Source organism: Mus pahari, chromosome 5 (assembly GCF_900095145.1).
Source record: "Mus pahari chromosome 5, PAHARI_EIJ_v1.1, whole genome shotgun sequence".
NCBI classification, from domain to species: domain Eukaryota; kingdom Metazoa; phylum Chordata; class Mammalia; order Rodentia; family Muridae; genus Mus; species Mus pahari.
Genome location: NC_034594.1, coordinates 138,172,494 through 138,185,316, shown reverse-complemented (window position 1 = coordinate 138,185,316; position 12,823 = coordinate 138,172,494). Strand labels below are relative to the sequence as shown.

The following is a 12,823-nucleotide window of genomic DNA, read 5'->3' as shown; positions in this document are numbered from 1 at the left end:
GAGGAGAGGAGAGGAGAGGAGAGGAGAGGAGAGGAGAGAGAGAACATGAGTGTAAATGTCCACAAAGGCTGGAATGAATAGCAGATCTTGTGGAGCTGGAATTTATGTGGTGCAGCAAGAGCTCCTAAGAATGGAGTCATCTCTCCACCTCCTCCATGTCTAAATTCTGAGCAGACTTGGCTCAGGTTCGGGAGCATGGGAGAAGCAAGCGCTTTAAGGTCTGCCTTTCATGTGCTTGAGATCTGGTAGAATCTCCACCCCTGGGGCAACTGGCTCTCTGGCCATTGGCCTAGTGTCCTCCCTCGGTGACTTGACCCCTAGGCCCTCTTACTTGCTCCAAGATCTTCATAAACAGGGCTTCCAGTTGCTTCTGCTTTCTTATCTTGCTCATCCTGGACATCTCCCGGGAAACAGGGAACTGTACGGAGAGCGAGAGGGTTGAGCAGAGGGAACCAGCGAGGGGACTGACTCCCAGTAGATCCCTCCAACTATCCTGCAGCTTTGAATGCTCAAGTGTTACATTCCACAGTGCCCACCTCCAGCCTGAATACTCTACTCCACAGAATGGAATAGTCAGGAAGGAAATGGACACGCTGTCTCTACTTTTGCCATCGAGTTTGGGAATGGGTGACTTTGTGCCCTAGATCACCCAGGATAGGACAGTGCAGCTATGAGGGAAAGGTGACCAAGTGGCCATTTTGATTTTCCAGAGCATGGTATTAGATAGCATCTATTAGATACCTCCGTTATCTCACAAGAACATGGTGCAAGGGACTGTGAGTGGGGCTCTGTGGCAGAGCAGAGGCTTAGCATGTGTGAGGCCCCAAGTCCCCCCCCCCAGCTCCTGTAACTAACTAAATACATGTAAATTTCAAAAAATGTGTGTTGTTTAGTGTGTCCTAGGTTAGTTCATAATCTAGACGTCAAAAAGCTTTTATGTTAAATGTTTCTGTGTTGCAAGGAATTGAATTATTATTTTGGTTTGTCTGAACGTCTTTAGCACTGGAAATAAATCTTAGCTAACAGATTAAAAACATTCTTAAAATTTGTTTATTTTTATCTTATGTGTAGGAGTGTATCACTGCCTGTATGCATGTGTACCATGTGCATGCCTGCTGCCCACAGAGGTCAGAAGATGCTATTAGATCTCTTGGAAGAGGAGTTTGTGAGCCACCACGTGGGTGCCGGGAAGTAGCAAGTGCTCTTAACAACTGAGCCATCTCTCTAACCCTTTGACTACGTGGGTTTAACGATTAATTTTTAACTACGTGTATGTATTTATGTGTGAGTTTGTATGCAGGAGTGCAGGTACCCTCAGAGGCCAGAAGAGGGCATTGGATTCCCCTGGAGCTGTGTTGCAGGCAGTGGTTGGTTGTCAGTGGCCCAGTGTGGATTATGGAAACCAAACTCCGGTCCTAGGCATTGGCAGAACATGCTTTTAACAGATGGGCTCTCTAGCCCCAGTTTACTAAGTAATTACATACATATACATACACATACACATACACATACACATACACATACACATACACATACACATATACATCTGAGAGGAGAGAACCCCAGATGAGAAAATGCTTTTGTAATGTCAGGCTACCGATAAGCCTGTAGAGCATTTTCTAAATTAGTGATTGACATGCTGCTGGTCCTGGGTTCTATAAGAAAGCAGGCTGAGCAAGCTGTCTTGGAAGAGCAAGCCCGTGAGCAGCACCCCTCTGTAGTCTCCGCATCAGCGCCTGCCTCCTGGTTCCTGCTCTGAGTTCCTGTCCTGACTTCCTTTGATGATGAACAGTGATGTGGAAGTGTAACCCAAATAAACCCTTTCCTCCCCAGCTTGCTTTTGGTCATGGACTTTCATCACAGGGAGAGTAACCCTGACGAGGATCAAAGGTTGAAGATACATTAAGTCACAGAGCTTCAGGCGGGAGTTGCTGGGCGTGGCCTGTAGCTATGTTTTTGCAGGACTCTAATACGAGCTAGTTGTTACCTGAACATGGAAGATGTCATTAAGAAGACAGTGGTACTTCTCATCCAACAGCGTCTTGACTCTATTTTGAAGATTGGTCTGTCGTTCTTTGTAATGTTTACAAGTATCCAGACCTAGTACGTTAGCCATGAGTATCTGGATAGTATAAAAATTTTGATGGAAGCTAATCTTCGTCAATGCAATGGCAACAGCCCTGTTCATAAGACAGTGGAGAATAAGGAGAGCATTTTAAGTACAGTTCCTGGAGCTAACAAAGGCAGGGAGAAAGTTCTGAGCTCTCACCCTCAGCTGCAAGGACAGAGGTTTATCAAGCTGTCTGGAAGCTGTTCTTCAGTCCTGCTTCCGGGAACCCAACCCCTCTCCATCATCACGCTGTATTAACCTAACTGTCTTTCCCTTCCTGGTGTTGCCGTTGCTGCCCTGCACCCAGGCCAGAGCTGTAGACTCAGACCTGCCCTGACACAGCAGCATGCTACGTCCAGTGCCTGCCGTCGGTGATCATCTGATGGCAACCTCTGCAAGAGACCTCGGTGATTTAGTGATGTGGGGGCCTGGGGGCTGCGGTTCAGTGGTAGAGCCTTGGCCTGGTGTGTGTGAATCCTAGAATTTGCCCCTAGTACTACTCAAAGCCAAGCCTGAACAACAACAACAACAACAACAACAACAACAACAACAACAACAGCAGCAACAATAACAAATCTTGCAGTGTTTTCTTGCTTAATGCTTTCCAGGGTTCCCGTGGCCTATTTTGTGTGACACTGTTGTCACGATCTCGGTCATCATTACTGTCCAGTCAAACCCCTCAGAGTGGCAGGCAGTTTATCTCATGTATGATACTTCTTGTGTGAAGACAGATAAATAGTATGAGATAAGTACACTAGCTCTGCCCTCTGGATTGAAAAATCTAGCCGCCCAGCACTCCTTAGCCCCACTCTCCAAACTAAAGGGCTTAAAACAGCAATCCTCTAATTAACATAATTAACAATGCCATAATTAACATAATTAGCAATCCCCCCCAAATAAACCTGAGAGTCTAGTCCCCAGACAGACACCAGTCTTAAGCTCTGCCGGATGTCTCAACCTATCTATACATTGGCTGTTAAGCAGGAAGCTTTAAAGTCTTCAAGCTTGCCCTCATATTAAATTGGGATTTGCAGAAATCGGTGCCATTTCTCTTTCTCATAGTTTGAACAGCTTTATCATTAAATATCCCTTCAGCTACAAGGCTCTGGTTCCCCAACAACTAACTGTACTTAGCAAGTTCGTATAAGGCAAGTTACACAAGGGACAAGACATAAATAAATAAATGCAACTCTTTCAAGGGTGCCAGTGTTTTCTGAGGTCACAAGAGCCACGATTTCAAGACACTCACCTGTGGTTCTCATGTTGAGAGGCCAGATATTCGATTTCCATAAGTACCTGGCTTTTTCCATATCCTGGTAATCCTTCATACATTAGAACTCGGCTGCAGTTCGTCATCAAAAAGTCCTTCATAGTAGACATGAAATAGTCGATCTCCCTAACACGTCCTGTTTGTTTGTTTAAAAGAACAAACCCATCAACAACAACAACAACAAAAATAGTTTAGAAATATATTTTAAAAGGCACGCAGTGCTACCCCTTCTAAGAGTGTCTTTGGAATTTCCATGGCATTGTGCATGGGGCTTCATCCCTTTGTGGTTTTGTTCTTGGTCTCTTGTAGCTGAGGCTGACTGGCCTCAAAGATGACCTCAAGGATGACCTTGAACCCCTGTACCTCCTGCTTCCACCTCCCCAGTGCTAGGATGATAGGCATGTGCTGCTACGCCCGACTCCTTCATGATGCTTCTTAAAGCTCTGTGTATTTTTACAATTTTTCAAATCTTTTTGTTGTTGTTGTTTTTAAGCTTTAGTAAACAAGGTGATATTGAAAGTTTATTTCTGCAAAGCTGGGATGATGGAAAGTTGTTTTGTTGTGGTCCTTACTCTGGCCCCATCAGGCCAGGGATAGAACCCAGAACCACTGAAATCTACCTCTACCCTCAAGGGAAAGTATTTGTAAGCTCATTACAGTTCCATTTAATTATACTGCACAAAACTCGAGATTTGCATAGATTATACAACTAGGAATTGAACCAAGGATCGCTAACCTTAAAATAGATGTTATTTTTCTGTTTTCTTTAGCAGACTAGATTATACAACTAACACATGCTCACTGTGGAAAATATGGAAAACGTAGGAGGAAAAAAAGAACAATATAAAAAAACCCATTCTGGTTGACAACCCTATCACTTTTTTTCCTTCAGTGCCTTAAAATGTATGCAGCAGGAGGCCCAGGCTGAAATCGGATACTCAGCCCACAAGCCTGCAAGTTCTGGGCTTTCGCAGCAATGGGCAACTTCTGTAAAAAGAAGTGTGGGCTCATTTGGATCATTTCTAGTTTCTTTGCTGGACAGATGAATCCAGGGGCCCCATTTTGTTATCTGTGGGTAGAGTGCCTCATGATCAGGTGTCATCTAATGACTTGGCTGAAGTTGGATGATGGTCACAGGTAGAAGTGTCCTAGAAAAAGAAGATGTGTATCTTGCCCGACGATGTGAGGTTCTGGGTATGGTTTAACAGAAATCACCCTGCACACTCTATTGACCCTCTGAAGGAAAAGTATCCTTTGAAATCTGAATTTCAGTGTTGTGAGCTGTCTCCTGAGAACCCTAGGCTCAGGAGCCTAGAAGATGGGAATCAAAGCACTATGTAGTAAAATCATCTAGCTTCTCTCTTCTGGTTATACAAAATGCATGTATTGGACTCTAAAATGAGTTCTTAAGTCACCTTATCTTCAAGTCTGTGCAAACCAAGTCCTAGCTGGACATGTTTGTGCATTCTTGTGATTCCAGCACTTGGGATCAGACAGCAGGAGATTCAGGAGCTCAAGAAATAGCCTTGGCTACATAGCAACTTCAAAGCCAGCCTGGGCAACATGAGACTCTGTCTTTGAAAAAAAAAAAACCAACAACAAAAATGATTTTTAAAAAATCCTACTATGACGACTGTTGTATGCATTTTTTTTTACCCTAGTATTTTCCCTGGTAATTTTGTTGCCCTTTGTCATAATTTTGGGGATAGGAACTCTTGTCAAGAAGAGTATTTCCCACACTGCTGATCTCCTACAATCCCTCTTTGTCTACAGCTTTAAGGAAAAGAGTGTGAACTTGATTTTTTACCCAGCGCTGTGTGTGGAATATGACCTAAAGAGACTGAAACATCAACTGGATCAAACTGAGAAAGGTCTGCCTGTGCACTCTAAGGTGACTGACAGTCTAGAACTCAGTCTGCTTTGAGTCAGCCCTGCAAGCACTTCTTGGGGGTGGGAAACAAGGCTTTGGGGGAAGGGGAGATGGCTATTCTCCCTCCTCCATAGCTTTATGCGCGTGGGAATCTTGGCTTACTGGGTGTTTGCTGCAAGTCTGTGTTTCTGTGGGGTGTTTGTGTTGGCCCCAATGCTTCGTTGTACAGCTTAGGAGCAACTGGCCTCCCTCAGGCTTTGCAGACACTAGGATTCCAACCTAACATTCCTCCAAAGCAGTGCTTCTCATCTTTCCTCTCGCTGCAGCCCTCTAATACGGTACCTCATGTGGTGACCCACCCCACCCCATCCATAAAAAAATGCCTTTCGTTGCTACTTCATAATTGCAATTTTGCCACTGTCATGAACCGTAATGTAAATTATTTTTGGAGGCAGAGGTTTGCTGAAGGGGTGAAGACCCGTAAGTTGAGGACCACTGCTCCAAAGGAAGGGCAGAGTCTCATTTTCTTAATGATCTCTGACACCGTTGTGGCTCAGATTTAACTTTCAATAAGTCTTCTAGGGATGTTCAGTCTAATAGAAGGGAAGAGCAAGGACTACTGCGAGTATCCATCTTCAGGATCTATAGCCCGGCTAGGTCGGGTCTCTTCCCTAAATATACTGTTGCCCTCTTTAGATTCACTTCCTTCCCAGTGTGAATTAGCTTTGAGAGGGTCCCTGCCACCAAATCCCAATTACTTCACTTCTACATAGAAGGTAAGTGAAAGTGTTTTTGTGGGTGACAGAGGATTGAACCTTGTGCATGCTAAGCACTGTGCACGTTAAGCATTCACTCTCCCACGGAACCACACCCCTAAGCCCTTATACACTTAAACATAAAAGGTAAAACAGAATTTCTGAAAGAAAAGCGAGGAAATACTTCTCCAAACACATGGATGCGGGAAGATTTGCTAACTAGCACACAGAGAAATGTGGGTTCAAGATGAACAAACAAAAAGATGGGTAAATTGAATTACATTGCAGTTAAGAATTCTGTTCATTAAATAAATGCTTTAGCAGACAATTGAAAATAGACTGATGAGAGATAATTAGCAAGGACCCTGGACACAGATGGCAAACCAATTTGTGAAGGGTTCCTTGTTTAAGGAGAAAGAGAACCCACTGTGGTGGTACAGGCTTGGAATACAGGTACTCCAGAGGTAGAGACAGAGGGTCATGAGTTCAAGGCTGTCCTCAGACAGATAGCTAATTTAAAACCATCTTGGACTTTAATTGTATGGATTTTTATCCCAACAGCAGTGACCACCCCAACAAAAATACAAGCCAGTCCCTGCCTCGAAGAGGAAAAAATCCTAACTCAGAGGAAAAAATAGAAAGAGAAATTTGTGTAATGATTTTATTAGGAGATGGATTAAATAGCCCAAAAGGACCTCAGCCACATCCTAGCAATGATAGACAGAAACAACAAGAAGGGGCCACTGCATACTCCACAAGAGCTTAAGTCATAAAGACTGACAAAAGTGACTGCTGGCAAAGATGAAGGATGATGGTGTCACCATGGCAACATTTACCAAAATTGTACCCTTTGTTCTGACAATATCACTCATGTATACAGATATGCACATATGTGTACCTTTACATACATACTAGACAAACAATGCATATGCATGCTTTTTTTTTCTTCTTTGATTATTGAGGAGGTGGTGGTAGTTTGATGTCCTGCACCGTGGCAATCTTCTTGCCTACGCCTCCTGAGAGCTGGGGTTACAGGGCTTGCGCCAGGCTAATCCTCTTCTCTTAGAAAATGTTTCCAAAAAAAAAAAAAACCTGTAAGAATGCTTATGGCAACACTGTCTGTAAGAACCTGCAGATAATCCAAATCTTAGATACCAGGAAAAAAATAACTGGTGCATTTGTAAAATGGCATGCAGGAGCGTAACAATCAAGAGTGATTATAGAGGACTGGCGAGATGGCTCAGTGGGTAAGAGCACTGACTGCTCTTCCAAAGGCCCTGAGTTCAAATCCCAGCAATCACAGGGTGGTGCACAACCACCCTGATGAGATCTGACACCCTTTTCTGGTGCATCTGAAGTCAACTACATGGTACTTATACATAATAATAAATAAATAAATCTTTGGGCCAGAGTGAGCAGGGACTGAGCAAGTGGGGGTTGACTGGAGTGAGCAGAAGTCCTAAATTCAATTCCCAACAACCACATGAAGGCTCACAACCATCTGTACAGCTACAGTGTACTCATATACGTAAAATAAATCTTTAAAAAAAAAGTGATTATAGAGACAGACAATAACAATACATGTCAGAACACACGAGTGAATGAAAGAAGGTGTGCAGAGGTGTTGGCCTGCATGTTCATTTTTGTGCTTCTGGAAAGAACTGAGTATAGGGAAATGAAATTCAACTGCTCACTCTTCTCTGTCAATCAAGGAACCTCCAGGTGGGTAGGAGGGCAAAGCACATTCTAGAAGGGAAGTCACTCGGTTTCAATGTTTCTCCTACTCCTCTTTTCTCCCTGCCAGCTGACCCTACAAAATATCTTATTCTGTTGTGCTGAAGTCCCCTGGACAGTGACATGGGTGGGGGTGGCAGGAGACACCACCTTCCACTTTTTTTAAATTTTTTATTAGATATTTTCTTCATTTACATTTCAAATGCGATCCCAAAAGTCCCCTATGCACTCCCCCTGCCCTGCTCCCCAACCCACCCACTCCCACTTCTTGGCCCTGGCATTCCCCTGTACTGGGGCATATAAAGTTTGCAAGTCCAAGGGGCCTTTCTTCCCAATGATGGCCGACTAGGCCATCTTCTGCTATATATGCAGCTAGAGACACGAGCTCTGGGTGTACTGGTTAGTTTATATTGTTGTTCCACCTATAGGGTTGCAGCCCCCTTCAGCTCCTTTGGTACTTTCTCTAGCTCCTACACTGGGGGCCCTGTGTTCCATCTCAACTGTGAGCATCCAATTCTGTATTTGCCAGGCATTGGCATAGCCTCACAAGAGACAGCTATATCAATTCCTCCCTAGAATAGGGAACAAAATTCCCATGGAAGGAGTTACAGAGACAAAGTTTGGAGCTAAGACAAAAGGATGGACCATCCAGAGACTACCCCATCTGGGGGTCCATCCCATAATCAGCCATCAAATGCAGACACTATTGCATATGCCAGCAAGATTTTGCTGAAAGGACCCTGATATAGCTGTCACCTTCCACTTTTAATCTGTGCTTTCTTCCCGGGGATTTGTGAACCTTTTCCCTGACCATCCTATGCTCTCCTCTTCAGCCCTTTCCCTGCTGTCTAAAGTCCCTTCCTGGGTAGTTGGTATTTTATTTTTTGTTGTTGTTTTTTTTTTTTTCCTGAAGGGGTAGGGAGAAGAGTCAAAAATTCTGTCCCAGTGGAGGGAAAGGTGCTGTGTGGGGACAGAGAGAAGCAGGGAAGGCAGAGGGGTATCTTCAGTACACTGGGGTGGCTAGGTCCTAAGCATCCTACTAAATACTTGCCAGTACTCAGTAGGGAAGAGTCAAGGTGAGCCAAAAAAAGGATGGGCCAGAGGCAGAAGAAAAGGTGGAGTCTTAGGGGGTCAGAGTGAAGGAGGGGAGCCAGGCATAGTGGTGTTTTCTTTGGGTAGGGAGCGCAGACACAGTGCCTTGCCTCTTCCACCTCTGTTTCAGCTCTGGTCTTTTCTTCTTCCCTTTCCCACAACAGAAGCCACGGCCCTGGCCATGTCCTCATGTCTCTGCATCTCGTGAATACTCTGACCCTCCCCTCCCTTCCTTTTGCACAGACCCTCTACAGTATACAAACAGCATGGCTACAGGAGCATAAATGATGCTTTTCTGTGTATGTCTAAGAAACAAGGCATTTGTATGTTACCCAGGGTGGCCCTAAACTCCTGGGTTCCATAGATCCTCCTACCACTGCCTCCTGGATATCTGGAAAGTCATCATGCCGGTTTTAAGTTATTCTTGTTTGTTTGTTTGTTTGTTTGTTTAAGACAAGGTCTCACTATGTAGCCCCTGGAATTCTTATGCAGACAAGGCTGACCACAAACTCACAGACATCTACCTGTCTCTGCCTCTTGAGTGCTGGAACTAAATCTGCATGCCATCATGTCCAGCTTTATGTGAGTTTTTAAATAAGAATAAATAATTGAGCCCCTGGGACAGGGGGAAGGGAAGAGGGAGGAAGCAAGGAGACAGGTATGAGGATTTCTAACACTTGGTTATTTCCCTCTCTCTTTTGTATGAGTATATATGTGCATTGTGGTGTATAGGCATACAGATGTGGATGCATATGTGCTCATGGGTGTGGAGGCCAGAGGCTGACAATAGCTATCTCTGAAACAGGATCTCTTACTGAACACAGGCTCAGCCACTGGCTACACTCCCCAGCCAGCAAGCACCAGGGATCCACTCGTTTCCACCCCACCAGTGCTAGGGTTACAGAATCGTGTAGTCAAGCCCAGCTTTGTATGTGGGTCCTGGGGATTTGAAATCAGGTCCTCAAACTTGCATGGCAGACATTTTAGCCACTGTGCCATTTCTCTGATCTTGGACCTGGGTGATAAGTATATACCTTCATTTTGTCATAATTCATTAGGATGCATGCTTCTCATTGCTACCCTTTTCTCTACGTCTTGCTAGAGTTCAATAAAGAACCAAGAGCTTGTGCAATATGCACAGAGCCTTGAATTAGTCTCTAGTTGTTCCCCGCCCTTAAAAAAATAAAAGCCAAAAACAAAAACAGAGAACGTTTCAAATCAAGGCTCACTACCTACCCAGCAAAGGGTAGCCCTCATATCTGTTGCAGATGAGATATGCCATACCAAACATGCTAAAGAGAGAAAGAGAGAGAAGATGTTAGATTCAAAACAGAAATACTGAGGGCAAAAGTGACTTCTTAAGCCTTTTTTTAAAAAAAAAAAGCTCTCTAACAAGCCTCTGTTCCCTGGTTGCAGCTACCAAGAGCGGAAGAGATCGGGCCTACTCGTAACAGAGTCCAAACAACTACTGCACTAGCTATTACTGTAGTGCCTGGCTATTACTATTTTTTTTAAGATTTATTTATTTATTATATGTAAGTACACTGTAGCTATCTTCAGACACTCCAGAAGAGGGCATCAGATCTTGTTACGGATGGTTATGAGCCACCATGTGGTTGCTGGGATTTGAACTCCGGACCTTTGGAAGAGCAGTCGAGTGCTCTTACCCACTGAGCCATCTTACCAGCCCTGGCTATTACTATTTAGCAAATGACTCTTGCACCTGCATAGGTAGACAAGAACCCTTTGGAGGGTGGAGGGGGTGCAGGTGGACCCCAACAATCTTGGATGGGCTGCAGATTCTCACATCCTGGAGAGAGTCTATGGACTGCTCAATATCAGCTCTATTTTGCTGGGCACTCGCTATGAGTCTTGCGTAGTTCTAAGCGATTCACTGCTCATCTATTTTTCTTAACCAGTATCTTTAACTCTGACAAAAAAAAATATTCAGAGGTGTGACTCTTGTATTAGGACTGTAACCCAGTGGGAGAGCATTTGCCCAGCACACGTGATGGCTCAGGTTCAATCCCGAGTACTACCAAAAATAACTCACAAAACTCAACCAACCAACCAACCAACCAACTTAACAAACAAACAAAAAAGCAGGGAGAAAAAGTATCACCTATTGTCCATTTTACAAATGAGTCAACGAAGTGCAGAAACTTGTCCAACAACCTGAGGCCAGTGGTGGCCGGGGTGCGTGTGCCTTTCAGTGTGAATTTCACTTTGGATTGTTCTCTTCTGTGTTCTGCCTTGCTACTTTGTCATATTCTCCAGTGGCACCTACCAAACTCTCCCATGATACATACAGATAATCATCTAATGTGAAAGCTTGAGGGCAGAAACCAAGCCCTATTCATAGCTGCATATGGGTGTCTATGCCTTTTTCTTCATCTGAAGGGATAGCACAGGAAAATCATGAAGACTTCAGACTTTGGAGCTTGTGGGGTGACTGGATGTAGTGACCCACTTCAGAACCCTACCTGTACCTCTACTCCTTGCCATCTAGCTGGGCACTGCCTTCCTGCTGTGGCTTTAACCTTGTGAATGCTCTGGTCGATCAGATGTCAGCAAACAGGAGAAAGAGGCTTGAGAAATGCTTGTGCGTGAGCCGACTGTGTCTTGTCCTTCACATATTACTATGGCAACACGCCTGGTGGAGGATGAGACAGGTGGAACCAAACTGATCTAACTTTGTAAGCCCGGTTGACCCCGCTGTCTCAGCTGATTCCATCTTAGATCAGCCAATAAACTGCTGAACCCCAGGCACATGAATAAGCAACAGGAGTCAGCCTAGCTGACTACTATCAATAGTGTCCCATATTTTCCTGGGGGGGGGGGACAACCCAAAACAAAACCTATTAATTGTTTTGGGGTATAGCTAAAACATGAAGGCCTAGCATGGACAGTGTGAATGGTTTGATCCATTACAACAACATCAACAACAACAACAACAACAAACAACAACAAAAATTTTGTTGATGTTTGTTGTCTTGTGCCACTGAGGTTTGGGGTCGCCTGTGAGGCTGTGTTACTGTGAGTTTGAATCTTGGCTCTCTGGCTTTAGTAGAGAGACCCTTGGTGAGTTAGTTAATAGAATTTCAGTTTATAAAATGCGGATAGTAAAGTGTTTCTACCTCCTGCAGTCAATCATAGGAATAAATAGTATATTTTGAGGTAGAGTGCATATTTAAATAAGTGCTCACCAAAACATCATCACTATCCTTTCACTTAGTCAGTCACTACTTAATAATGATCTGTGTGTGCTGAGCAGGGTACTGAGCCACAGGAACACGAAGTGAAGAAAAAGAAATGTCTGAATCAACTGTATGTAGCCGCTGACGATGGACTCTTTAATACCTAGTTTGTTCCTGAAGTAACACTTTCTATTCTCATGTTGTTTATTCACACACCACTCATTGGTTCAGCATTGTTGGGGGACCTACTATGTGCCCAACACAGGGGATATAAGAGTGAATGCCTCCCTGTGCTCACAGTGCAGTGAGAAGTCAGTGATATGAGGATTTGGGGGTACACCTTGGAGGTAGAGCATATGCTTAGCATGAACGAGGCCCTGAGGTCCATCTCTAGATCCAATAACTAAAGAGTCTGGGGGAAGGCGGTCTACTGGGAGCGTGTGCTGTAGAGTTACCCAATGGTAGGAAGGATTCCCGTGTCTAGTGGGGCCTGGGGAGTGCCAGAGCCACCCCCACAGAGAGGAAGATTCCTGAGCTATATTTTAAAGATGGATTGGGCAGAGTAGTGAGATAAGACAATCCCAGTGAGGGTGTGCAGGAGGGGATGAACTTGGAAAAGCTCCCTTGTATGCTATTGCAAGGAATTTGAATGTTAATATGAAGTGATTAGAAGGTACTGGTATTTCCTTCCTTCCTTCCTTCTTCCTTCCTTCCTTCCTTCCTTCCTTCCTTCCTTCCTTCCTTCCTTCCTTCCTTCCTTCCTTCCTTCCTTCCCCCTCTCTTTCCTTTTCTTTC

At 44.4% G+C, this 12,823-nt stretch overlaps 1 protein-coding gene across 2 annotated transcripts in view; it reads right to left on the bottom strand.

Annotated features, from left to right (window-relative positions):
• Positions 1 to 12,823, bottom strand: part of Adcy10 (adenylate cyclase 10) — a 90,358-nt gene that overhangs the window by 35,071 nt on the left and 42,464 nt on the right. For both annotated transcript variants that reach the window (XM_021198155.2, XM_021198156.1), the window contains 4 exons: positions 10,068 to 10,123; positions 3,360 to 3,516; positions 1,988 to 2,180; positions 332 to 418 (listed from right to left, as the gene is read on the bottom strand). In XM_021198155.2, coding sequence (XP_021053814.1) covers positions 332 to 418; positions 1,988 to 2,180; positions 3,360 to 3,516; positions 10,068 to 10,123 — 493 coding nt within the window. The remainder of the gene's footprint in view (positions 1 to 331; positions 419 to 1,987; positions 2,181 to 3,359; positions 3,517 to 10,067; positions 10,124 to 12,823) is intronic.